This window comes from Pecten maximus, chromosome 5 (genome assembly GCF_902652985.1).
Source record: "Pecten maximus chromosome 5, xPecMax1.1, whole genome shotgun sequence".
In the NCBI taxonomy this organism is placed as follows: domain Eukaryota; kingdom Metazoa; phylum Mollusca; class Bivalvia; order Pectinida; family Pectinidae; genus Pecten; species Pecten maximus.
In genome coordinates, this window is record NC_047019.1 from 45,495,984 (window position 1) to 45,523,629 (window position 27,646).

The 27,646-nt window shown below is 41.2% G+C and overlaps 1 protein-coding gene across 1 annotated transcript in view; it reads right to left on the minus strand.

Annotated features, from left to right (window-relative positions):
* Positions 1 to 27,646, minus strand: part of LOC117328480 (proto-oncogene tyrosine-protein kinase ROS-like) — a 132,407-nt gene that overhangs the window by 3,067 nt on the left and 101,694 nt on the right. Inside the window, exons 8-10 of the mRNA XM_033886014.1 lie at positions 6,476 to 6,604; positions 4,022 to 4,060; positions 1,682 to 1,872 (exon numbers count right to left, since the gene is read on the minus strand). Of these exons, the coding sequence (XP_033741905.1) occupies positions 1,682 to 1,872; positions 4,022 to 4,060; positions 6,476 to 6,604 (359 nt within the window). The remainder of the gene's footprint in view (positions 1 to 1,681; positions 1,873 to 4,021; positions 4,061 to 6,475; positions 6,605 to 27,646) is intronic.

The window sequence follows — 27,646 nt, forward strand, 5'->3', positions numbered from 1 at the left end:
ACTAGATATTATAAACAATGTAACGCAATGGTCTGTTTCTTCAGAAAATAAGTGGTACAATTGTGAACAACCAATCTTGTTTCCCACCCATACTTTAGACCAGGCTTCTTTGTAATATTCACATAACTATCAACCACATTAGCAATATGAATTCAGTTTTAGCATCCTTGATGCACTAACAGTACTGAGGATACAGGATTGTTACAGGGGACTAATATTAGTGGATACAGGATTGTTACAGGGGACTACTATTAGTGGATACAGGGGACTACTATTAGTGGATACAGGATTGTTACAGGGGACTACTATTAGTGGATACAGGGGACTACTATTAGTGGATACAGGATTGTTACAGGGGACTACTATTAGTGGATACAGGGGACTACTATTCGTGGATACAGGGGACTACTATTAGTGGATACAAGATTGTTACAGGGGACTACTATTAGTGGATACAGGGGACTACTATTAGTGGATACAGGATTGTTACAGGGGACTACTATTAGTGGATACAGGATTGTTACAGGGGACTACTATAAGTGGATACAGGATTGTTACAGGGGACTAATATTAGTGGATACAGGGGACTACTATTCGTGGATACAGGGGACTACTATTCGTGGATACAGGGGACTACTATTAGTGGATACAGGGGACTACTATTAGTGGATACAGGGGACTACTTTTAGCGGATACAGGGGACAACTATTAGTGGATACAGGAGACTACTATTACTGGGTACAAGGGACTACTATTAGTGTATACAGGGGACAAATATTAGTGGATACAGGGGACAACTATTAGTGGATAAAGGGGACTACTATTAGTGGATACAGGGACAAATATTAGTGAATACAGGGGACTATTATTAGTGGATACAGGGGACAACTATTAGTGGATACAGGGGACTACTATTAGTGGATACAGGGGACTACTATTACTGGGTACAGGGGACTACTATTAGTGGATACAGGATTGTTACAGGAGACTACTACTAGTTGATACATGGGACTACTATTACTTGGTACAGGGGACTACTATTAGTGGATACAGGGGACTACTATTAGTGGATACAGGGGACTACTATTAGTGGATACAGGGGACAAATATTAGTGGATACAGGGGACAACTATTAGTGGATACAGGGGACTACTATTAGTGGATACAGGGGACAAATATTAGTGGATACAGGATTGTTACAGGGGACTACTATTAGTGGATACAGGGGACTACTATTAGTGGATACAGGGGACTACTATTAGTGGATACAGGGGACTACTATTAGTGGATACAGGGGACTACTATTAGTGGATACAGGATTGTTACAGGGGACTACTATTAGTGGATACAGGGACTACTATAAGTGGATACAGGATTGTTACAGGAGACTACTACTAGTGGATACAGGAGACTACTATTAGTGGATACAGGGGGTACTAAAATTTACTACAAAATTTAATAAGTATATATGTTGTTTTTTTTATAGCAGTCCAAACAGAATGACCTGTCCTAATAAATTCTACCATGAATATTGAAGTTGTGTAATTACATTTAGCTTCAGATATTAACACAAATGATTTGTAAGGTAATTGTTGGCTGCTCTAACTTCTAGGTTGCTTATAGACTGTCCTGTAATCAATATTGTATTTGAAGGTCACAATGACAAGTTATTTTGATTTACCCGGAGGTCGTCCACAATATAGACCAGATCACTGAGCCAGTCGACAGAGATAGCCGTGGGATTGGTCAGCGTCGGGTAGATGTCACGCCTCAGATTCTCTGGCTCATTGATGTCGATGTAGTGGACCTGTTTGACAGTATCACTATGCACACTGACTACTAGGACCTCCCGGGCGATGTGTACTCCAATACCTGTAGTCAGTGGGCAAAAGTCAATCAACACCTGTATAACTTAAACAACACTAACACATATCCTTCTGATAAAACACATTAAGATGGACAGCAGAAACTTCCCTTTTTCCTAAAAATCATATAACCAATCCCACTTAAAGGCAAGTCAAGTTTTTTTCTTTTTTTTGTTCTCTTGAAGTACTTTTACTTTTATGGCTCTCATTTTTTTGGCAATTTGTTTTTTCTCCCCTGGAAAATAAGTATATAAATTGTAAAACACAATCAAACCTTTCATATAGGTTTTACTTCAAGGCAGATCAAGTGGGACTGCCATGTTGTTCAGTGTTCATATAAATAGCTTCTATATGTAGACTTTTACTGGGGATTACAATCTGATTACAATGGTTACGTTATCAACATTAATGAAACCATTATACACTTAACCTCTGACAATTCACAACTGTCAGAAAATTCCTAAATTGTTTCTTAGAAGAATCATGTTATCACCAAAACATCAGAAATTATGCGGTACTTAAATCAAAAGATTTTAAGTACTGGACTCTTTTATTGATTTATATGTAGACGAGCATATAGTTTTCTGTATTGAAATTTAACAACATTTAAAGAAAACTATCCAAATGTAATACATAGAAATTCAAAAAGAAGCAGTATTGATTTTAGTAAACTGTAGGTCTTATATAAAATGCATGTCATCAAATAAGTTCAGTTCTGTGTCTGCTGAGGAAAAATGTCCTCAAATTAGCTAACTTTCTGTGGCTGCTGAGGAAAAATGTCCTCAAATTAGCTAACTTTCTGTGTCTGCTGAGGAAGCATGTCCTCAAATTAGTCAACTTTCTGTGGCTGCTTAGGAAAAATGTCCTCAAATTAGCCAGTTCTGTAGCTAATGCTAAGGAAGCATGTCTTCAAATTAGCCAGATACTTGAGCTTTTTTGAGCAACAAGATATGAAAATTGATGTTGTGAAAATCAAGTGCCAAATAAAGCTACATATCACAGACAGAACCTCGAGTGTCATTGCCAGCGTAGCCATTTAATCAATATCAACTTCAGCACCGTTATTCCTCTTAATGATTATGCCTGTAAACATAACACCATATTCATAATGAAATTGCAAAAAATAATAATTTAAAAATGTTCAATCATATACGACATTTCTTAAATCAAAAAGAATTCTTTGCTAACTTTGCACAATAAACAAGTTTATTATCTCAAATTACCTATCAAACAAATGAATTATGTTTTTTTCCTAATCCTTCATGAAAGGCACATCATATCTTTTGATTGAGACACAGAACACACTACCAAACACAATAGCGACGGAATCGACTCATGTAACATGCAGGAGAAATCAACATCATGCACGATCCTCATTGTTAATCTGACCATTACGATTACTCAAAAACTCGAGGTTAAGGAAACCGTGATGAATCTGATTATTAGTAACATGACGTCTGTTATTGTAACAATGAAGAACATTTCCTATCATACAGTTTGAAATACTTTACCACTACACCCAGCTTTTCCCATCCTTCAACTTTATCATTTAGCTAGCATTATATATATAGCTTTACCAATTTGTCTGAAATTCCTCATTCATTTTTAGATTGATCTTGAGCGTAAATGACGAGATTTAACTGTAAACCAAACTTTGGATTCACAATACCGCTGGAATAAGTCCCCTCCATGAGACAAGGAAGAGCTGGGCCACAGCCTCCAGTATGGTCACATGATTTGTGAGCATCAGGCTAAACCATAAGCAATAAAAGGTCGGGGTACAACAGGACGGACAGTAAACACAGAAGGTCGTTCTCCTAGCTTTACAACATTTATAGAGATTTTGAACATTAAATTATCCATTTACCAAAATATTCACTCTGCTAAATTACAACATTTATTGATTTTAAAAAAATAATCATGAGATGTTTTCTGAAATGAGTTAGAAACAATCTGTCAGATAACTGGTAGGTGGGACGACTGAGGGAAAAATCAAGGTCAAAGTTCAAACCAGACAATACAGTAAAATAAAATAATCCACAAAAATGACAATAAAAAAAAAAAAAGAATACAAGAAAATATTGAATACAGGCAACCAATCACTGAACAGGCATGATGATGAAGATGAGGATGATGTGTGATGTTACCATAGTTACCTTGTATGTCCCCCGAGGCATTAAACAAAGCCTGGGTCCCTTGTGGTAGCAGAAATAAAGAGACAGATAAAGAACATAGCAGAAAAGAACATTGCTCTCAGAAAAATGTTATTCTCTATTACAGGATAAAGACATTATGTGTATGTAAGTGTTTGTTTAAAAGTTTTATTCAAAAAGTGCAATACAAGTACAGCTGTATATCCTTGGAGCAAGCTTTATTTCTTAATCAACAGAAGACCAGAATTGTTCAAATGAATTGCCCTAGGTAGCTGCATTAAAAGTTTCATAACACAGAGAGTGACTTGTGTAGGTGTCAAAGTGAACTGATCATCAACACATTACGATATGAGAGATGAGTCTGTTCCAGACTAAACACCTCCTGTTTCACTTTCTCATCAGAGCTATGTAGACAGGTATAACACTAGAAATGTCAACACCTAACAAGTGACATTTAATGCCTGAAAGGAGTGTCATTATGGTGACAATGTTAGTGGGTGGATCTGTCTTTTGGAAGAGACAATATTGCCACCTTAAAGAGATTTGTCTAACATCAACATGCGATTAGATTTGTGGTGCAGACAGTTCATAATACACCATACTAGTGATGTCACTACAGATACCACCCTGTAGTTTACAGTGGCCTCAGCAATCTGACATCCTAGTAATGTCACTAAAGATACCACACTGTAGTTTACAGGGACATCACAAACCTGACATCTTAATGATCTCACTAAAGATACCACACTGTAGTTTACAGGGGCCTCACCAATCTGACATCCTAATGATGTCACTATATATAACACACTGTAGTTTACCAGGACCTCACCAATCTGACATCCTAGTAATGTCACTATAGATACCACACTGTAGTCTACAGGGGCCTCACCAATCTGACATCCTAGTAATGTCACTATAGATACCACACTGTAGTCTACCAGGACCTCACCAATCTGACATCCTAGTGAAGTCATTAAATGACACAATGCTATAATCATTTATGTTATCAAATATCTGATGTTCAGATATCATTATCAATGTCTCCTTGATATTGCCTAGTGGTCCCTATTTATACTGTATTTATAAACTTTGACTCTATAGCTAGAGTGCTACTCTATACAATGACCATGTCGAGAACTTCTGTCTCATTTCACATAACCTAATATGTGGTGAGAAAGGCAAGATGGGACAAAGCTACCAAATTGTTCCTTAATATGGACAAAACCCACTTATTAGATTTTCAGTAACAGATAGAAGATATTGTTTTAGGATGAGGTGGCCAGAGCTTGGATGCTAACCTCCTGGGTCTGCCAGATATCACACTGACACATCAGGCGTCCCATAGATTGAACCATTGATTGGTGCCTTTACAAACAAATTATCCAATTCACAAAGGACACTGAAACAAGTCCACCCTTCATACGGGTCCATTCAGCTTGGCTCAAGGCATCAAGGGAGAGAACTCCTTCAGACCATACCTCACATGTCTGGATTTAATCAATAAAAATTTCAAAGCATTTGATCTAAAATAATGAAATACATCCCAACATTATTTTTCATTGAATCAATCCTTTGTACTTATAACATTATATTTCTCTGCATAAAGATGATTTTGGAACAGAAATATCGAGTTAGGTGTGTTGTAATTTGATGTGCGTGTCTACAGATCCCTGGCAGAGATAGTCGAGGAATCAATCAGGAGGCCTGCGCAAGCTGAATTTGAAGAAAACTTGTAAAAATGGAGTTATATATTAGACAACCCTACTACAGAGACCATAAACAAAGGAGGCTGTCGTCTGCTCACAGCATCTCCCCTATCAGACAATGATGATTTATGCCCACTAAGTCTTGGCTTCCATTACTGGTCTGATCCATTTTTGGAAGAAAGTTAGTGTTGCGGCCATCTTCCTACACCTCCTGGTCTCTATCACAACACACACTCAATACTTCTATCAAAATGTCTGCTTTATTTTTAAAGATGGTGTCAAACATTGCTAGCTGGCAGTGATTGAGAATTACTGACACTTTCTGATACACTGTAATTATACACTTCTGCAATGTATAAAGGATAAAATGCTGTGAAGACAAATTTGTATGTGTGGATTTTCCTTTTCGGGGTGTTGATGAGAAGGGGTGGTTTGTTTCTGTTGACCAGCTCTATGGGTGGGTGGGGGTGGCAATCTGTTACATGTAGATGTAATTACACATCAATTTCATTGGAATAGTCATTATCCCATATATATATTGGTAAGGGAGTGTTCATTACCCCATATACAATGTAGGGGAGTGGTCATTATCCCAGGTACATTTGTAGGAGATTCCATACTTGAGTGTTCAATATCCCATATACATAGTAGGGGATAATTCATTATCCTATATACATTGTATGGGAGCAGTCATTATCCCATTTACATGAGTAGGATTTTTTTTATTGTCCTGGATTGCTGGGATACATACCTGAAAGGAACAAGCTCCCTGACTCTTCATGGAGTTCATGAGGTTTGGAGAAGAGCCACTCCTCCATGTTTTGTTTGAGCACCACATTCTCCTCTCCAAGTATCAGGTACGGCATTCTGTCCTCCGTCACTGTTAGAACAAACATAGACTGAATTAAGATAAAAACAGACTTTATTCATTACTAATATCAGTAATGTCTATTATGATGAATATAATGTACTTAAAACACCTATGTTTCAAGACTTTGAAATGAAATTATCTCAGGCAATGACAAAGAAGCCATCAACAAGCATAGAGCCTCTGGCTCATTCAAAACTGTAAGGATGTATCCAGACTAGGTAATTCCATTTTTCCTACAAGCTGTTTTACAGACACCAGCATTTTATACAAAAACCCTCTCATGTCTTTGTGACAATGGTAAGTACCTCAGGGAAAGTTTTGTGTGTGACATGTGATGGACTTCAATGTCTGCATGCCAACACTGTCTCTGTACCTAGCTACTTCGAGAGAAATTGTACAACAATTGTACAACAAAAGGCTCTAGATACATGTACTACTAAATGCAGGAACATTTTATTTGTTCAAACTAAATATTTTATCCTGACTTTAGCTATTGCAGAAATGTAAAAACAATTTAACATAGATTTGTTGTGCAATATTTATTCTAGCAATAGAATTTTGTTTTGAAACAGTTTTCGTGTTTGCTTTTTCAGCAGGACATGTGGAGTTACAAGGCTTGAGTAGTAATATTTATTGATTTTCTGAGTTTCCATAATTTATTTGACTCATGACGCATAAATAAAAACATCTTCTCAAATGTTGCTCATGAGGTACTTTCAAGCTAACTGTAGGTTCATTTTGAAGAGTTCTACAGCATGATATGAAAACCAGATTTTTTGTCAAGTTGTAAAATATTTTTATCTTAGTTTTTCCTTGGTAGATAGAGGCAAATAAATTGTGGTCTGAGACCATGTAATCATTACATATGTTGTTCCCTTTTGCATATCATTACAGGAGTTGCCCCCCTTCAGTGATAGACTCTTGTTGTGGAGCACTTCTCTTATGTTCATCACTACACAGCCTCTATCAACACCTCCCTCTTTTTTCTGTATCTCTCCTGTCTATTCTTTCATTTCCTGGTTCACAAGCTGGATTTCCTTGACTATTTTAATATTCACACACTAGGCCCCTATCACACCACACCCTTTTTTCAGGGTGTTGGTTTTGATACTGATTTATGTAGTAGGAGAACTGAACATTCTGTAGATGTCACCTCCCCCTAGACTGGGGCCCTAAAATGGCAATGCCTGTATGTCAATACATGTGACAAGTTATATACTTTTACTCCAATATCAATTCAATGTTAGAATATTAATAACTGGTATAAAATTGTCCAGCTGCTATCAACCATCATAAAGTGATGATCAATGCTCTCCTAGACAATGATTATTATATGTTTTAATTCCATGTCTGTATACTTCTGTAGTTGGGACAGTATCTGCCTCATGGTATCACTCTGTGAGCTGCCATCCCCCACACATGTTCTAGCTCATTCCCTTTGACAAAGTTTGGGTGACAAGGTCCCTACCAGTGCCCACAGCAGACCCAGCAGCGTGGGAACAGAGTAATCGGAGCCCCATCCCTTCCATACCTCCTCCTAGTCAACTCACTTTCTAACCCGGCTGGTGGTTAATGTCTTGAGCACCTTACCATTTCTACTAGTCTGTTGTATTACACTAGCTTGGCACCCCTGTAAGGCTAAATCATACACACAATTATATTTTACATTCAAATCTCTAAAACCTCTCAAACCAAAATTTCAACAATTAAGTTAACTGGAGCCTGAGTTTTTTTAGTGTTAAAACATTTAGAGAAACATCACCAATTTAATACTGTCCAGCAGAGCACAGACCATGTTCACTGCTTATCAAAGTGACCGTTGACATCCATTTTAAAAGAGAGGATTATAAATGCCCCCTTCTTTCCTCTGGTTAATCAGTCCTTACTATTGATGTACAGACTTATGCCATATTTACTGCTGGTAAATTCATCCTATCCAATCCCGTTCCCCTAGTCTAGTATTGAGCTATAAGCCTTGTATATCTCTAACACTGGCCAGACACTGGCCATTGACACCTCACCTCCTGTTTCAGTAGCACTACAGATAAACATTTAAGGTCTCTGTTATAATCCCTTTTTGACTTCCTAAACAACTCAAGGCAAATGCTCCCTGTTGGTCAAAGCCCAAGACCGCTCCTCCCAATCCTTACCTATAGTCTAGCTTAATTCTGACCAGACCCCTCTTCCCCTCAATCTTAATCCATGTACAGATATCCCAGATAAAACACCTATGTATTAATATCCATCATCAAACACCCATGTACCAGTATCCCACACCAAACACCCATGTACCAGTATCCCACACCAAACACCCATGTATCAATATCCCACACCAAACACCCATGTACCAGTATCCCACACCAAACACCCATGTATCAATATCCCACACCAAACACCCATGTACCAGTATCCCACACCAAACACCCATGTATCAATATCCCACACCAAACACCCATGTACCAGTATCCCACACCAAACACCCATGTATCAATATCCCACACCAAACACCCATGTACCAGTATCCCACACCAAACACCCATGTACCAGTATCCCACACCAAACACCCATGTATCAATATCCCACACCAAACACCCATGTACCAGTATCCAACATCAAACATGTACAATGGATTAGCATAGTTAGCTTGTAACAGTTGTCTCCCTTTATGCTAGACTGCATATTCTATATAATGTTAAATATCTTTTTAAAATTTGATTTCTTCATAATATTGAAATTTGTGAATAAAAGAATTATAGACAATGTGGCATCAACCATGTACAGAAAATGCGGGTTCAAGTATGTATATACAATGCCACTGGCACCAATCATGTGGCATCAATAATGTAGAGACAATGTGGCATCTACCACATGTCTACTTATCCAAAGACTAATGATATCCTCCCACAGAGAGTTATCTCTCTGTAATTATTTTTCTTACCACCAGGGGGACACCACTCAAACAGTAATTTGAATTTGACTATATTTTGAAAAGCTTACAATGACAAGAGTAAGCAAGCCGGTACCCCTGACTGTGGCAGTAGTCCACACATGTGTTAACTCTGCCTTCCCAGATCTTATCTGGCAGACCATCCTTCTTTCAGAAGCATATCAGGATCAATTTAGCTTCCTGATAGTGTGTGTAACATGAAACGAATGGAAAAATAAAAACCCCTTCATTTAAAAAAACCTGTATCACCATTTAGACAAATGTAGGGGAATTGAAACCCAATCATTGAAAAGAATTGTATCACCATTCAAACAAATGAAAATGAAATACCATCATTTAAAAAATCAGATTTTCTTAACTTTTTTCAGGATTTTCAAACATTTTTACAACCCTTTTTAAATATATACATATATTCAAAACTGCAGCAGAAAAGTAGAATCAAGTTTAAGTTTTAAAAGCCAATGACAGTATTTTATACATCTTGTACAATCTACTAGCTTGCAAAGATCACAAAATTACAACTTTTATTTTTATTGTTAAAATAAAAGAAAACAGTAAAATGTGTGCCAATGACACTTGCTTCAGAACAACCTTGAAACAGCTGCCACAAAAAATGTCCAAGCTTTACTTCTACAGAGCATCTGGTGAAAACTTGTGTGATGAGGATGCTGACAGCTATACATATGTTTTCTGCCAGGGGTTAGAGGTTAAGGGTCAGAGTTTGCCTGTCCCAGCAGTATGGTGGTGATCATTTGTACGTATAGCCTAATACTACCTCATAGACCCGCATGTGTTCCATCTCACAAATTGGTCCAAGAATTACCTCATCAACGTTCCGCGCCATGATGCAGGCGATTCCTTAACAAATTATACCTCATGATGCAGCCTAGACCCGCTACTGATGCTGAAGAAACGTACCCAATATTGGGACAGCCAATTACTAAACAAATCATAAACTGTTATGGAGGAAATTTTAAGTTTCTCAAGAGTCGAGTTTGAATATTTTAAAAGGTCATGACCTATTTGTACATGAAGTGAGCTTGAATTGTTTTCACATTTTACAATGCGGGAGTTGGGTGATCGTCGCATTTCATGGTCATTAGGTATATATTATATACTTGTGTCTAGTGAAGACGTGCAGGTGCCAAGGAAATATCTGTCCTCTCTTTGTATTTGTTACTAAGACATACACAGGATGTTTATGTGTATTTACTATTTATACATCAAATATCTTCCTTCTCAACAGACATACAGAAGATTTCTCCTCTCTATCTACTGGTAAGACACAAGATTTCTCCTCTCTATCTACTGGTAAGACACAAGATTTCTCCTCTCTATCTACTGTTAAGACACACAAGATATATCCTCTCTATCTACTGGTAAGACACACAAGATACCTCCTCTCTATCTACTGGTAAGACACACAGGATAACTCCTCTATATCTACTGGTAAGACACAAGATACCTCCTCTCTATCTACTGTTAAGACACAAGATACCTCCTCTCTATCTACTGTTAAGACACACAGGATAACTCCTCTCTATCTACTGTTAAGACACAAGATACCTCCTCTCTATCTACTGGTAAGACACACAGGATAACTCCTCTCTATCTACTGTTAAGACACACAGGATAACTCCTCTCTATCTACTGTTAAGACACACAGGATAACTCCTCTCTATCTACTGTTAAGACACACAAGATCTCTCCTCTCTATCTACTGTTAAGACACAAGATACCTCCTCTCTATCTACTGTTAAGACACACAAGATATATCCTCTCTATCTACTGTTAAGACACACAAGATACCTCCTCTCTATCTACTGTTAAGACACACAGGATAACTCCTCTCTATCTACTGTTAAGACACACAAGATATATCCTCTCTATCTACTGTTAAGACACACAAGATATATCCTCTCTATCTACTGTTAAGACACACAGGATAACTCTTCTCTATCTACTGTTAAGACACACAGGATAACTCCTCTCTATCTACTGTTAAGACACACAAGATATATCCTCTCTATCTACTGTTAAGACACACAAGATATATCCTCTCTATCTACTGTTAAGACACACAGGATAACTCCTCTCTATCTACTGTTAAGACACACAGGATAACTCCTCTCTATCTACTGTTAAGACACACAAGATACCTCCTCTCTATCTACTGTTAAGACACAAGATACCTCCTCTCTATCTACTGTTAAGACACAAGATATCTCCTCTCTATCTACTGGTAAGACACAAGATATCGCCTCTCTATCCACTGTTAAGACACACAAGATATCTCCTCTCTATCTACTGGTAAGACACAAGATCTCTCCTCTCTATCTACTGGTAAGACACAAGATACCTCCTCTCTATCTACTGTTAAGACACAAGATATCTCCTCTCTATCTACTGGTAAGACACAAGATCTCTCCTCTCTATCTACTGTTAAGACACAAGATACCTCCTCTCTATCTACTGTTAAGACACACAGGATAACTCCTCTCTATCTACTGTTAAGACACACAAGATACCTCCTCTCTATCTACTGTTAAGACACAAGATACCTCCTCTCTATCTACTGGTAAGACACACAAGATCTCTCCTCTCTATCTACTGTTAAGACACAAGATACCTCCTCTCTATCTACTGTTAAGACACACAAGATATATCCTCTCTATCTACTGTTAAGACACACAAGATACCTCCTCTCTATCTACTGTTAAGACACACAGGATAACTCCTCTCTATCTACTGTTAAGACACACAGGATAACTCCTCTCTATCTACTGTTAAGACACACAAGATACCTCCTCTCTATCTACTGTTAAGACACACAAGATACCTCCTCTCTATCTACTGTTAAGACACACAGGATAACTCCTCTCTATCTACTGTTAAGACACACAAGATACCTCCTCTCTATCTACTGTTAAGACACACAAGATACCTCCTCTCTATCCACTGTTAAGACACACAGGATAACTCCTCTCTATCTACTGTTAAGACACACAGGATAACTCCTCTCTATCTACTGTTAAGACACACAGGATAACTCCTCTCTATCCACTGTTAAGACATTAAAATACAAAATCTCATGATATTTATTTTTAACAGCCATGATCTCTGTAATTCAGCTGACAATGTCAGTGTATGATATATATGTAATGAGCCATTACAATTTGTCACAAATTCAAAGTGACAGTAAAAATATTGACATTTGATTGAAGGGTCAGCACACTCCAGAGTGTAGAGAAGCATGTTTGTGACATCACAGTTGTTCCCTGACAAGCATATCAAAATTATTTTTTTACAAAACAAGACCTTCCCCATTAATTACAGCAGTCGATTACAGGATGCAAGACATTATTGACGGATAATATGATTTTGTCGATACTGTTTCCTTGGACTACATCTAGACAGTCCTTTAGGAATAATTGGTGAGTGATCAATATCCTTGGAGGGACTGGGAGCTGTCCAAAACAAATCTGACATCTATGTCATCCTTTATATAGATATATGCAGTCATTTCTGGGGATGCCCCTAGCAGCCAGAGTGACATTTAGATGTGATTATTAGCCTAAAACAGCCTGGTACAACTCGGGAATGTATAGTGATATGTAAAGGAAACAGAGAATTAAATGATGAGTTCTAGCTTGATAAGGTTCTGATTAGAGTAAATCCTATGTGGACTTGTGATGAGTTACTAGGGACAACAGTAGTGTATGTGGATGTTAGTGTGTAGATGACAGTGATGGGACTGACCCCAGTGTACAGAGCTCGGTTCTGGGACTGACCCCTGTGTATGGAGCTCGGTTCTGGGACTGACCCCTGTGTACAGAGTTCAGTTCTGGGACTGACCCCTGGGACTGGGGCCTGTGTATAGAGATTGGTTCTGGGACTGGTGCCTGTGTATAGAGATTGGTTCTGGGACTGGTGCCTGTGTATAGAGGTCAGTTCTGGGACTGGTGCCTGTGTATAGAGATTGGTTCTGGGACTGGTGCCTGTGTATAGAGATTGGTTCTGGGACTGGTGCCTGTGTATAGAGATTGGTTCTGGGACTGGTGACTGTATACAGAGGTCAGTTCTGGGACTGGTAACCTTGTACAGAGGTCAGTTCTGGGACTGGTGACCTTGTACAGAGGTCAGTTCTGGGACTGGTGACTGTGCATAGAGGTCAGTTCTGGGACTGGTGACTGTGCATAGAGGTCAGTTCTGGGACTGGTGACTGTGTATAGAGGTCAGTTCTGGGACTGGTGACTGTGTATAGAGGTCAGTTCTGGGACTGGTGACTGTGTATAGAGGTCAGTTCTGGGACTGGTGACTGTGTATAGAGGTCAGTTCTGGGACTGGTGACTGTGTATAGAGGTCAGTTCTGGGACAGGTCATGTACATGATCTCCGAGGTGTGTATGGTTAGGAAGGGAAAACTAACCAGTATAATATGTGAGTTAGAAGTATACATTTTGATAAAAGGTAATGGATGCTTTAGTTTTCATTGGCAATGACTTACATCAGTAAAGCTATGTTAAATGTCATGTGCTACCAAACATTTTATTTCTTACTATGGGTGTTTTATTATACACAAACCACCATAGGAAAATTTATGGTGGTAAACAGCCTAATGCCCGTCACCTTGTTCCCATTACCAGCTAATGTAACTCTGTCTGAGGCGATGTGGTTTGGTTTGAAAAATGAAACACAATCACACCAACTAAAAGTGAAAAACAATTTGTACCAAACCTCCATTACTTAAAGAAACACTTAACATTGATTCATCTTAGAAATAAAACAATACAATATTCTACACCAGAATAGAGTTGTCATTTAGAGGAGGAATTACGCATTCTACAATGTCACGTCTGTACGGTGAGGACACCCCTATAACTATACAGTGTCACGTCTGTACGGTGAGGACACCCCTATACAGTGTCATGTCTGTATGGTGAGGACACCCCTATACAGTGTCATGTCTGTATGGTGAGGACACCCCTATACAGTGTCATGTCTGTACGGCGAGGACACCCCTATAAAGTGTCATGTCTGTATGGTGAGGACACCCCTATACAGTGTCATGTCTGTATGGTGAGGACGCCCCTATAACTATACAGTGTCACGTCTGTACGGTGAGGAGGCCCCTATAACTATACAGTGTCACGTCTGTATGGTGAGGACACCCCTATACAATGTCACGTCTGTATGGTGAGGACACCCCTATACAATGTCATGTCTGTATGGTGAGGACGCCCCTATACAGTGTCACGTCTGTATGGTGAGGACACCCCTATACAGTGTCACGTCTGTATGGTGAGGACACCCCTATACAGTGTCATGTCTGTATGGTGAGGACACCCCTATACAGTGTCACGTCTGTATGGTGAGGACACCCCTATACAATGTCACGTCTGTATGGTGAGGACACCCCTATACAATGTCATGTCTGTATGGTGAGGACGCCCCTATACAGTGTCACGTCTGTAAGGTGAGGACACCCCTATACAATGTCATGTCTGTATGGTGAGGACGCCCCTATACAGTGTCACGTCTGTATGGTGAGGACACCCCTATACAGTGTCACGTCTGTATGGTGAGGACACCCCTATACAGTGTCACGTCTGTACGGTGAGGACGCCCCTATAACTATACAGTGTCACGTCTGTATGGTGAGGACACCCCTATAACTATATAGTGTCACGTCTGTATGGTGAGGACACCCCTATAACTATATAGTGTCACGTCTGTATGGTGAGGACACCCCTATACAGTGTCCCGTCTGTATGGTGAGGACACCCCTATACAGTGTCCCGTCTGTATGGTGAGGACACCCCTATACAGTATCATGTCTGTATGGTGAGGACACCCCTATACAGTGTCACGTCTGTATGGTGAGGACACCCCTATACAGTGTCACGTCTGTATGGTGAGGACACCCCTATACAGTGTCACGTCTGTACGGTGAGGACGCCCCTATACAGTGTCACGTCTGTATGGTGAGGACACCCCTATACAGTGTCACGTCTGTATGGTGAGGACACCCCTATACAGTGTCATGTCTGTATGGTGAGGACACCCCTATACAGTGTCACGTCTGTATAGTGAGGACACCCCTATACAGTGTCACGACTGTACGGTGAGGACACCCCTATACAGTGTCACGTCTGTATGGTGAGGACACCCCTATACAGCGTCATGTCTGTATGGTGAGGACACCCCTATACAGTGTCACGTCTGTATGGTGAGGACACCCCTATACAGTGTCACGTCTGTATGGTGAGGACATCCCTATACAGTGTCATGTCTGAATAGTGAGGACACCCCTATACAGTGTCATGTTTGTATAGTGAGGACACCCCTATACAGTGTCAGGTCTGTACGGTGAGGACACCCCTATACAGTGTCATGTCTGTACGGTGAGGACACCCCTATACAGTGTCACGTCTGTATGGTGAGGACACCCCTATACAGTGTCACGTCTGTACGGCGAGGACGCCCCTATACAGTGTCACGTCTGTATGGTGAGGACACCCCTATACAGTGTCATGTCTGTATGGTGAGGACACCCCTATAACTATACAGTGTCACGTCTGTATAGTGAGGACACCCCTATACAGTGTCACGTCTGTATAGTGAGGACACCCCTATACAGTGTCACGTCTGTATAGTGAGGACACCCCTATACAGTGTCATGTCTGTATGGTGAGGACACCCCTATACAGTGTCACGTCTGTATGGTGAGGACACCCCTATAACTATACAGTGTCATGTCTGTATGGTGAGGACACCCCTATACAATGTCACGTCTGTATGGTGAGGACACCCCTATAACTATACAGTGTCACGTCTGTATAGTGAGGACACCCCTATACAGTGTCACGTCTGTATGGTGAGGACACCCCTATACAGTGTCACGTCTGTATGGTGAGGACACCCCTATACAGTGTCACGTCTGTATGGTGAGGACACCCCTATACAGTGTCATGTCTGTATAGTGAGGACACCCCTATACAGTGTCACGTCTGTACGGTGAGGACACCCCTATACAGTGTCACGTCTGTATGGTGAGGACACCCCTATACAGAGTCACGTCTGTATGGTGAGGACACCCCTATACAGTGTCATGTCTGTATGGTGAGGACACCCCTATACAGTGTCACGTCTGTACGGGGAGGACACCCCTATACAGTGTCATGTCTGTATGGTGAGGACACCCCTATACAGTGTCACGTCTGTATGGTGAGGACACCCCTATACAGTGTCACGTCTGTATGGTGAGGACACCCCTATACAGTGTCATGTCTGTATGGTGAGGACACCCCTATACAGTGTCACGTCTGTATGGCGAGGACGCCCCTATAACTATACAGTGTCCCGTCTGTATGGTGAGGACGCCCCTATACAGTGTATATTGTGCTGCAGATATGGACAACATCCCGTTTTAAAATTAGGGATATGTTGAAGAAGAGCCCACCATGTTTCTTGTATCATAATAAGGTATGGTTAATAAAGCTCCCTCTTTCGTCTAAGCTCTTAAGGCAGTCTTCAGTTAAACTGAATGTTAAAGGAAGCTACAGTTCTATGAAAAGTTAAACAGAATAAGGATAAGTACGAATTCCTTGGTCTATAGCCTGATATAAAATTAATCATCTTTAGACAATGTTTGATACAGGTTTGCTTTGAGAGTACTGGTTGTTACAATGATCTAAGCATAGCATTACAGTATGCACTTAAATGTACGAGGACAGACTGGGGCTATACCATACATAATTGCCACTGAATGTCCTTTAAAAGTGATCACACATGGTGTGTTACGTAGGAAATATGTGACTCCTTAATGTAAATACTTGTACCAATGTAGTGGCCTGATCCTACAAAAGCCATCTTCTGCTACATCAACTAGACAGCAGGAATCCCAGGCATAAATGGCTGCCATGTTGTTTCGCTTTTCTTTCTCATTTAGGAGGACAAGGAGAAAATGTGTAACTCACCTTCTGTACATAAGGGGGGGGAGGTGGTGACTCCGGTAAGGGGAGATCATAAATATCCCTACCCTCAACATCTACCCCAGACAGGAGGGTAGTACTTCAGGGTAGGGCGGGGGAGATCAATACAGTACCCGCTACCCCTCCCATATACAGGAGGGTGGTACTTCAGGGTAGGGAGGGGGGATCAAAACAGTACCCCCTACCCCTCCCATATACAGGAGGGTAGTACTTCAGGGTAGGGAGGGGGAGATCAATACAGTACCCCCTACCCCTCCCATATACAGGAGGGTAGTACTTCAGGGTAGGGCGGGGGAGATCAATACAGTACCCCCTACCCCTCCCCATATACAGGAGGGTGGTACTTCATGGTAGGGAGGGGGGATCAAAACAGTACCCCCTACCCCTCCCATATACAGGAGGGTAGTACTTCAGAGTAGGGAGGGGGGATCAATACAGTACCCCCTCCCCCTCCCCATCTACAGGAGGGTGGCACTTCAGGGTAGGGAGGGGGGATCAATACAGTACCCCCTACCCCTCCCATCTACAGGAGGGTGGTACTTCAGGGTAGGGAGGGGGGATCAATACAGTACCCCCTACCCCTCCCATCTACAGGAGGGTAGTACTTCAGGGTAGGGAGGGGGGATCAATACAGTACCCCCTACCCCTCCCATCTACAGGAGGGTGGTACTTCAGGGTAGGGAGGGGGGATCAATACAGTACCCCCTACCCCTCCCATCTACAGGAGGGTGGTACTTCAGGGTAGGGAGGGGGGATCAATACAGTACCCCCTACCCCTCCCATATACAGGAGGGTAGTACTTCAGGGTAGGGAGGGGGAGATCAATACAGTACCCCCTACTCCTCCCATATACAGGAGGGTGGTACTTCAGGGTAGGGAGGGGGAGATCAATACAGTACCCCCTACCCCTCCCATATACAGGTGGGTAGTACTTCAGGGTGGGGAGGGGGAGATCAATACAGTACCCCCTACCCCTCCCATATACAGGTGGGTAGTACTTCAGGGTAGGGAGGGGGAGATCAATACAGTACCCCCTACCCCTCCCATATACAGGTGGGTAGTACTTCAGGGTAGGGAGGGGGAGATCAATACAGTACCCCCTACCCCTCCCATATACAGGTGGGTAGTACTTCAGGGAAGGGAGGGGGAGATCAATACAGTACCCCCTACCCCTCCCCATCTACAGGTGGGTAGTACTTCAGGGTAGGGAGGGGGAGATCAATACAGTACCCCCTACCCCTCCCCATCTACAGGTGGGTAGTACTTCAGGGTAGGGAGGGGGGATCAATACAGTACCCCCTACCCCTCCCATATACAGGAGGGTAGTACTTCAGGGTAGGGAGGGGGAGATCAATACAGTACCCCCTACCCCTCCCCATATACAGGAGGGTAGTACTTCAGGGTAGGGAGGGGGGATCAATACAGTACCCCCTACCCCTCCCCATCTACAGGTGGGTAGTACTTCAGGGTAGGGAGGGGGGATCAATACAGTACCCCCTACCCCTCCCCATCTACAGGAGGGTAGTACTTCAGGGTAGGGAGGGGGGATCAATACAGTACCCCCTACCCCTCCCCATCTACAGGTGGGTAGTACTTCAGGGTAGGGAGGGGGAGATCAATACAGTACCCCCTACCCCTCCCCATCTACAGGTGGGTAGTACTTCAGGGTAGGGAGGGGGGGGGGATCAATACAGTACCCCCTACCCCTCCCCATCTACAGGAGGGTAGTACTTCAGGGTAGGGAGGGGGGATCAATACAGTACCCCCTACCCCTCCCCATATACAGGTGGGTAGTACTTCAGGGTAGGGAGGGGGATCAATACAGTACCCCCTACCCCTCCCCATATACAGGAGGGTAGTACTTCAGGGTAGGGAGGGGGATCAATACAGTACCCCCTACCCCTCCCCATATACAGGAGGGTAGTACTTCAGGGTAGGGAGGGGGATCAATACAGTACCCCCTACCCCTCCCCATATACAGGTGGGTAGTAATTAAGGTTTAGGAGGTGGGGATCAATACAGTACCCCCTACCCCTCCCCATATACAGGTGGGTAGTAATTAAGGTTTAGGAGGTGGGGATCAATACAGTACCCCCTACCCCTCCCATCTACAGGTGGGTAGTACTTCAGGGTAGGGAGGGGGGATCAATACAGTACCCCCTACCCCTCCCCATATACAGGTGGGTAGTACTTCAGGGTAGGGAGGGGGGATCAATACAGTACCCCCTACCCCTCCCCATCTACAGGTGGGTAGTACTTCAGGGTAGGGAGGGGGGATCAATACAGTACCCCCTACCCCTCCCCATATACAGGTGGGTAGTACTTCAGGGTAGGGAGGGGGGGATCAATACAGTACCCCCTACCCCTCCCCATATACAGGTGGGTAGTACTTCAGGGTAGGGAGGGGGAGATCAATACAGTACCCCCTACCCCTCCCCATATACAGGTGGGTAGTACTTCAGGGTAGGGAGGGGGGGATCAATACAGTACCCCCTACCCCTCCCCATCTACAGGTGGGTAGTACTTCAGGGTAGGGAGGGGAGATCAATACAGTACCCCCTACCCCTCCCCATCTACAGGTGGGTAGTACTTCAGGGTAGGGAGGGGGGATCAATACAGTACCCCCTACCCCTCCCCATCTACAGGTGGGTAGTACTTCAGGGTAGGGAGGGGAGATCAATACAGTACCCCCTACCCCTCCCATATACAGGAGGGTAGTACTTCAGGGTAGGGAGGGGGGATCAATACAGTACCCCCTACCCCTCCCCATCTACAGGTGGGTAGTACTTCAGGGTAGGGAGGGGGGATCAATACAGTACCCCCTACCCCTCCCCATCTACAGGTGGGTAGTAATTAAGGTTTAGGAGGTGGAGATAAATATACCACTCCCAACGGGAGTTGGATGTTAACTTGATTCAGGACAAAGTTGTCATTATTAAAATCAACATCAAATAAAGGCACTACTGAGGATGGTAATAATCAACTATAGAATATAATATGTCTGAGTTATATATAGATTTACCAGGAATCCAATTGATTTCTGTATCCAGACAATTTACCTGATACTACATCATATTTAAATGGTAGATCCCCACTCCTGTTAAAGATCTGTGTGGAGGTTACCTGTCAGAGTGATCTATCATAGCATATTAAAATTTACCCTGTGCTGTAGTATTACTTGAGCACTACAATCCACCCTATTTTTATAATTTGTGAAAATGCCAACAGTAATAGACTAAATAAACTCTATACACTGGGAACAACTCAATAATTTTTTCAAAATGTATTTGCCCTGATGCCCTTTCAAAATCCTTCCAAAGGAAAAGGTCATTTATTGGGAAATGAAAAATTTCTTGTCAGAAAGTATTTGTCTGATAACCTTTTAATTTGAAGTCAAAGATAAGAAAATTAATGAAATAATGTTGAAATTCCTTTATCAAATTAAACGGAACAATGGAGAAATTCCTTTAGAAAAATAAATGAAATAATGTTGAAATTCCTTTATCAAATTAAACGGAACAATGTAGAAATTCCTTTATCAAAATAAATGAAACAATGTAGTTTAATTTTCTTTGATCTAGAGATGATCTTTTCCAGTAAATATCCATACAGTGTATATAGTTTAACCTTTGACCTAGAGATGATCTTTCCAGTAAATATCCATACAGTGTATATAGTTTAACTTTTGACCTAGAGATGATCTTTCCAGTAAATATACATACAGTGTATATATTTAACCTAAATTGACCTAGAGATGATCTTTCCAGTAAATATACATACAATGTATATAGTTTAACCTTTGACCTAGGGATGATCTTTTCCAGTAAATATCCATACAGTGTATATAGTTTAACCTTTGACCTAGAGATGATCTTTCAAGTAAATATCAATACAGTGTATATAGTTTAACCTTTGACCTAGAGATGATCTTTCCAGTAAATATACATACAATGTATATAGTTTAACCTTTGACCTAGAGATGATCTTTTCCAGTAAATATCCATACAGTGTATATAGTTTAACCTTTGACCTAGAGATGATCTTTCCAGTAAATATCCATACAGTGTATATAGTTTAACCTTTGACCTAGAGATGATCTTTCCAGTATATATCCATACATTGTATATAGTTTAACCTTTGACCTAGAGATGATCTTTCCAGTAAATATCCATACAGTGTATATAGTTTAACCTTTGACCTAGAGATGATCTTTCCAGTATATATCCATACATTGTATATAGTTTATATTCTGGATGGGAATTGCTATACAGTGTATCGTCAACCTATCGCCACTCAAATCTACCGCCACCCTCACATACAGCCACCCTCACATACCGCCACCCTCACATACCGCGCCTTAGGCTCTGGAATGGATTTCCCTCCTATACTCGTTAAATCTGCCACCCTTTCATAACGCCATCCGCCACGTTTGTTAAAATACAAACAACACGAATCGCTATATATTTCCCTCGACAATATCGCCATTTTGTTCTGTTTTCGGTGATCAATGAACTCTTTAGTGTTCTATTTATAGACATAGGACATTTACCATTTGTACAGGTGACATAGCTTTACGATTGGATGATTTTCTATCGCTGATGTAGATCGATAATCGGATGTTATTATTATGTCACATCCACCGACACTTATGGTTTGGTTTGGAATAAAAGCATGATTGTTTTCTACTCACTTTGTGTTCCTATTGTGTATGGTATGAACGTTTGGCTTCATCAGTCTAGGTGGAAAAGTTTGACAGATATTTAAAATAACGGATGGCATGCGGCAAAAGCAATCAATGACTATTTCAAGAAATTTGTAAATACAATACTCTTTTAATTAATGAAACGTTGGTAATGCAGTCACTTATACAATTTCATTGTTGAAATTTTCATAATTTGATACCGTTATACCGCCATAACTGCTATGGACGAAATGTGGCAATATAACGAGGGTAGACTATGATATTTGCTGCATCTTCTGGATTGGAATTGCTACTTAGATTTTCTCTAGCTTTATTTCAAGACAAGTCTTATTTGAAAAAATCAATTACAGTTAAAACATTACCACCAAAAGATGTTATTGAAAGAAGAATACATGTGGTAAAATATGTTTTGAATTAGAGAAAAACAGGAACTTATCAGTGGGGGTAATGAATCAATAATAGGATTAGATCCTTTCTACTGGATTTCCTCCTGTAATGAAGGTCTATAGACAGTGAATAGGTAGGAAAACAAGCCGGGCCATCAATACCAATTTTCTCATTAGCGTTAATGCAACACGCAACTCAACATTTGTTCAGTGCATTAAAATTTGCTAAAAATTCCATACTTTTTTCCTTGTCAAATTTGATCAAAGTTTGTAACTGGAACTCATGACTTTTCTAAAAATACAGGCATTACCAAGGTAACAACATTTATTACCTTCAACCAGATCACCGTAACTAGATCCCCGCAACAATGGCAGCAAAAAATCAGAATAGATTGGTTAAGAACAGTGAAGGTAGTACTGCTATGTGGGTTTCTGAATTACTGTATACCACACGACCTTTCCTGTGAATTACTGTATACCTCACGACCTTTCCCATGAATTACTGTATAGTACCTCACGACCTTTCCCGTGAATTACTGTATACCACATGACCTTTCCCATCGATTACTGTATACCACAGGACCTTTCCCGTGAATTACTGTATACCACACGACCTTTCCCGTGAATTACTGTATACCACACGACCTTTCCCGTGAATTACTGTATACCTCACGACCTTTCCTGTGAATTACTGTATACCACACGACCTTTCCTGTGAATTACTGTATACCACACGACCTTTCCTGTGAATTACTGTATAACACAGAACCTTTCCCATGAATTACTGTATACCACACGACCTTTCCCATGAATTACTGTATACCACACGACCTTTCCCATGGATCACTGTATACCACACGACCTTTCCTGTGAATTACTGTATACCACACGACCTTTCCCATGAATTACTGTATACCACACAACCTTTCCTGTGAATTCCTGTATACCACACGAGCTTTCCCGTGAATTACTGTATACCACAGAACCTTCCATGAATTACTGTATACCACACGACCTTTCCCGTGAATTACTGTATACCACACGACCTTTCCCGTGAATTACTGTATACCACACAACCTTTCCTGTGAATTACTGTATACCACACGACCTTTCCTGTGAATTACTGTATAACACAGAACCTTTCCCATGAATTACTGTATACCACACGACCTTTCCCATGGATTACTGTATACCACACAACCTTTCCCATGAATTACTGTATACCACACAACCTTTCCTGTGAATTCCTGTATACCACACGAGCTTTCCCGTGAATTACTGTATACCACAGAACCTTCCATGAATTACTGTATACCACACAACCTTTCCTGTGAATTCCTGTATACCACACTAGCTTTCCCATCAATTACTGTATACCACACGACCTTTCCCGTGAATTACTGTATACCACACGACCTTTCCCATGAATTACTGTATACCACAGGACCTTTCCCGTGAATTACTGTATACCACAGAACCTTCCATGAATTACTGTATACCACACGACCTTTCCTGTGAATGGTGCTAATGATGGCACTAATGTGTAGATATACTTCACATTAAATGACTGAGACATGAAGGTCAGATACAAGTTTGTTTCTTATAAAAAAAGAAAGATTTCGCTGTACCTTCACTGATAGTATCTGACATGCCTGGCCCATGATGTGCCCCGGGTCATATGTCGAGGACCCCCCAGTACTCCTTAGGGACCCAGTGGTTTTCTGACCACAACTTGTCAGAGTTTTACATTTCTATAATCAACATCAGATGTTCAACAAAGTTTGAGTTTCACTGCCAGATTTTTGTCTCCATAGTAATGATGTTTACCCAATACAGTGTGGTGGAGCTTATTTACACAAAAACAAGTTGTTTAGCTGCAAGTGAGGCAGTCTTCCATTGAATGACAAACATCTGTACTAAGTATGACCTCTATAACAAACTATCCTACATCTGTCTCTTTTTCCTCAAAAACATACCTAATTAATTTGGATGCCACAATCATAAAAATCTAATATTGTTCTAACCACTCCCTTGCGTATGGTCTTTGTAATATGAAATCTTGTTCAAAACACATAAAGGCTTACTTAATCACTGATCAATTTCAATGAATTTGTATCCAAACATTTAAAGAGTCAAATTGTAAGACAAAACACATTAATACACCTTACCTACATCAGTTGAAGCAATTTCAAATAATTTCAATTTTCCTGTAAAGCAAATGTTCCCTTATGACAGAAATAATGGGATTGTAGGTCAGCTATCTTATGGATGTGTTTTTCTTGACATAGTTCTGATAAAAGCATTCATTTAATTTTTATCTAACTTCTTACAAAATTTACATAGTACACCAGATTTTATATAACAACTTAAATTTCTAGTTCTACAACTTCTATATTATGGTTGCAGTCTTCCTTTCTTTTCCATTTTTTATTGAACTCAATATCTAGTACACCTATAATACTTTGATACAAATGTCCTCGGATTGTCCTCCTCCAACCATCCTCCGACTGCCCTCCACCTACCATCCTTCGACCGTCCTCCTCCAACCGTCGCCTCCAACCATCCTCCTCAAACCATCCACTGCCAACCATCCTCCTCCAACCGTCCTCCTCCAACCATCCTCCTCCAACCGTCCACCTTCAACTGTCCTCCTCCAACCAACTTCCAATTGTTGCCCTCCATCAATCCTCATATTGTCGCCCTCCAACCATCGTCATATCGTCTTCCTCCAACCGTCCTCAAACCCTCCTCCTCCAACCGTCCTCCTCCAACCATCCTCCTCAAACCATCCACTGCCAACCATCCTCCTCCAACCATCCTCCTCCAACCGTCCACCTTCAACTGTCCTCCTCCAACCAACTTCCAATTGTTGCCCTCCATCAATCCTCCAATCATCGCCCTCCAACCATCATCAGATCGTCCTCCTCCAACCATCATCAGATCGTCCTCCTCCAACCATCATCAGATCCTCCTCCTCCAACCATCATCAGATCCTCCTCCTCCAACAATCCTTTGGCTGTCCTCCTCCAACCACCCTCTGATCATCCTCCTCCAACTATTTCTTGACTGATTTCCTCCAACCATCCTCCGATTGTCCTCCTCCAACCATCCTCCGACCGTCCTCCAACCATCCTCCGACCCTCCTCCAACCATTCTTCGACTGCTCTCCTCCAACCATCCTCCGATGACCATTCTCTGACCATCCTCCTCCAGCCATCCTCTGACCGTCCTCCAACCATCCTACAACTGCCCTCCTCCAACTATCCTCTGACATTCCTCTTCCAACCATCATCTTACCATCCTCCTATTGCTGATTTGTACCAATCCTAGGTTTGTACACTGGATAAATTTCGTCATTGCAATAGAGAAAGAGGAAGAAAGCAAATCCATCTTTCGCATATAGTGATATGCCGCACCTTTCCATACATCTTTTAATAGAATTCTAATGTGTAATCGCCCACATTGTCCCTGCACTGATATCAAATATCATTTCGTTTTTTTCTGTGTTCTAATAATGATAAATGCTACAGTATTTCCTTAGGCCTATTAGTCAATTTTACCTTAAATCATAGCAAATGTCATTCAAGGTGAATGTGTAATAATACAGATTTAGATCACAAGTATATTAGTATTGATGACGTCTGTAGAGCTGTCATTCTCCCACAGATAATGACACAGGATACCTCCATCAATGGACACAGAGGCAATGCTGGGGACCAGGTGTCTCTGTTTATTCTAAACTACTGGCTTCCCCTTGTCTGTAGTAATGATATCGTAGTGGTATTCTAACCTACTGGCTTTCCCTTGTCTGTAGTAATGATAGCGTAGTGGTATTCTAACCTACTGGCTTCCCCTTGTCTGTAGTAATGATAGCGTAGTGGTATTCTAACCTACTGGCTTCCCCTTGTCTGTAGTAATGATGTACTATCCTTTAGACAGCTTGTGTATAGAGGCTCCATGGCGAACAATCTAAGCCACAACTACTTAAGTGAGCGATACTTTTCACCTTTATCACCTTTGTGGACTGATATTGATATCTAGATATACTAAGTAGTGCTAATACAGAGTTACCTCCTCCTACACAGAATTACCTCCCCTTCTCCGCCCTCTTCTCTACCATTAATTGATCCTATTCATTGCTGCACTCTTACCCTTGTACCCACAATTAGTACTGTAACTCCAGTACTCAGTGTTCAATGCTATCTGGTGATGCTGGAAGTGGTCCAGCCAAATTAACTGGAGTGCTGCCAAGAAGGAAACCGACACCTTTGACAAAATACCTATAATGTAGGTATATAGAGGTATTCACTAAATGTGCTTTTAAATAAGCAATGAAAACCATACAGACCAGGCACACATTGTATTAGAGAGCTCAGGTAATACTATACAATTGATAGCTATCTGACATCAGTCAATTTTGCCTGGCTAAGAAAACGCATTATGAACCTCATAAAAAACATCCCGTTCGTAACAGTAAGGCACTCCATGCTAATCATCTTATTTTTGGTTAGGTGGAATGATAAAAAGGCTCATACAAATAGGTATCAACCTCATAATGAATGAATAACTATCACATGTAAGTTATTACCAACAATGCATGACCTATGATCCCTTCACTTGTTTGGGACCCAAGAAAATACATGTGACCACAGGGTATCAACTTGTCAAACTTCGCATGTTAAAGCTTCACAAAGTTACAGCCTAAAACTACCTCTCCATAATGTGCAGTCATCAATTCTCAGCATGTGAAAATCTAGCTTATTATTGAGCCATGTACAATGCCAGTACATGGAGTGTATGTAATGCCAGTACTGAGTGTGAAGCAGTGCAAACATCTTCATCCCACTACCAGGCAGTACTTCCTTGCCAGATTCTATTGTATGTGTATACAATGCCAATAACCAGTTTACATTGGTATAACTATGTTAGCTACTTGTCCTGTCCCACAGAGTCAGTTACTTGTCCTGTCCCACAGAGTCAGTTACTTGTCCTGTCCCACAGAGTCAGTTACTTGTCCTGTCCC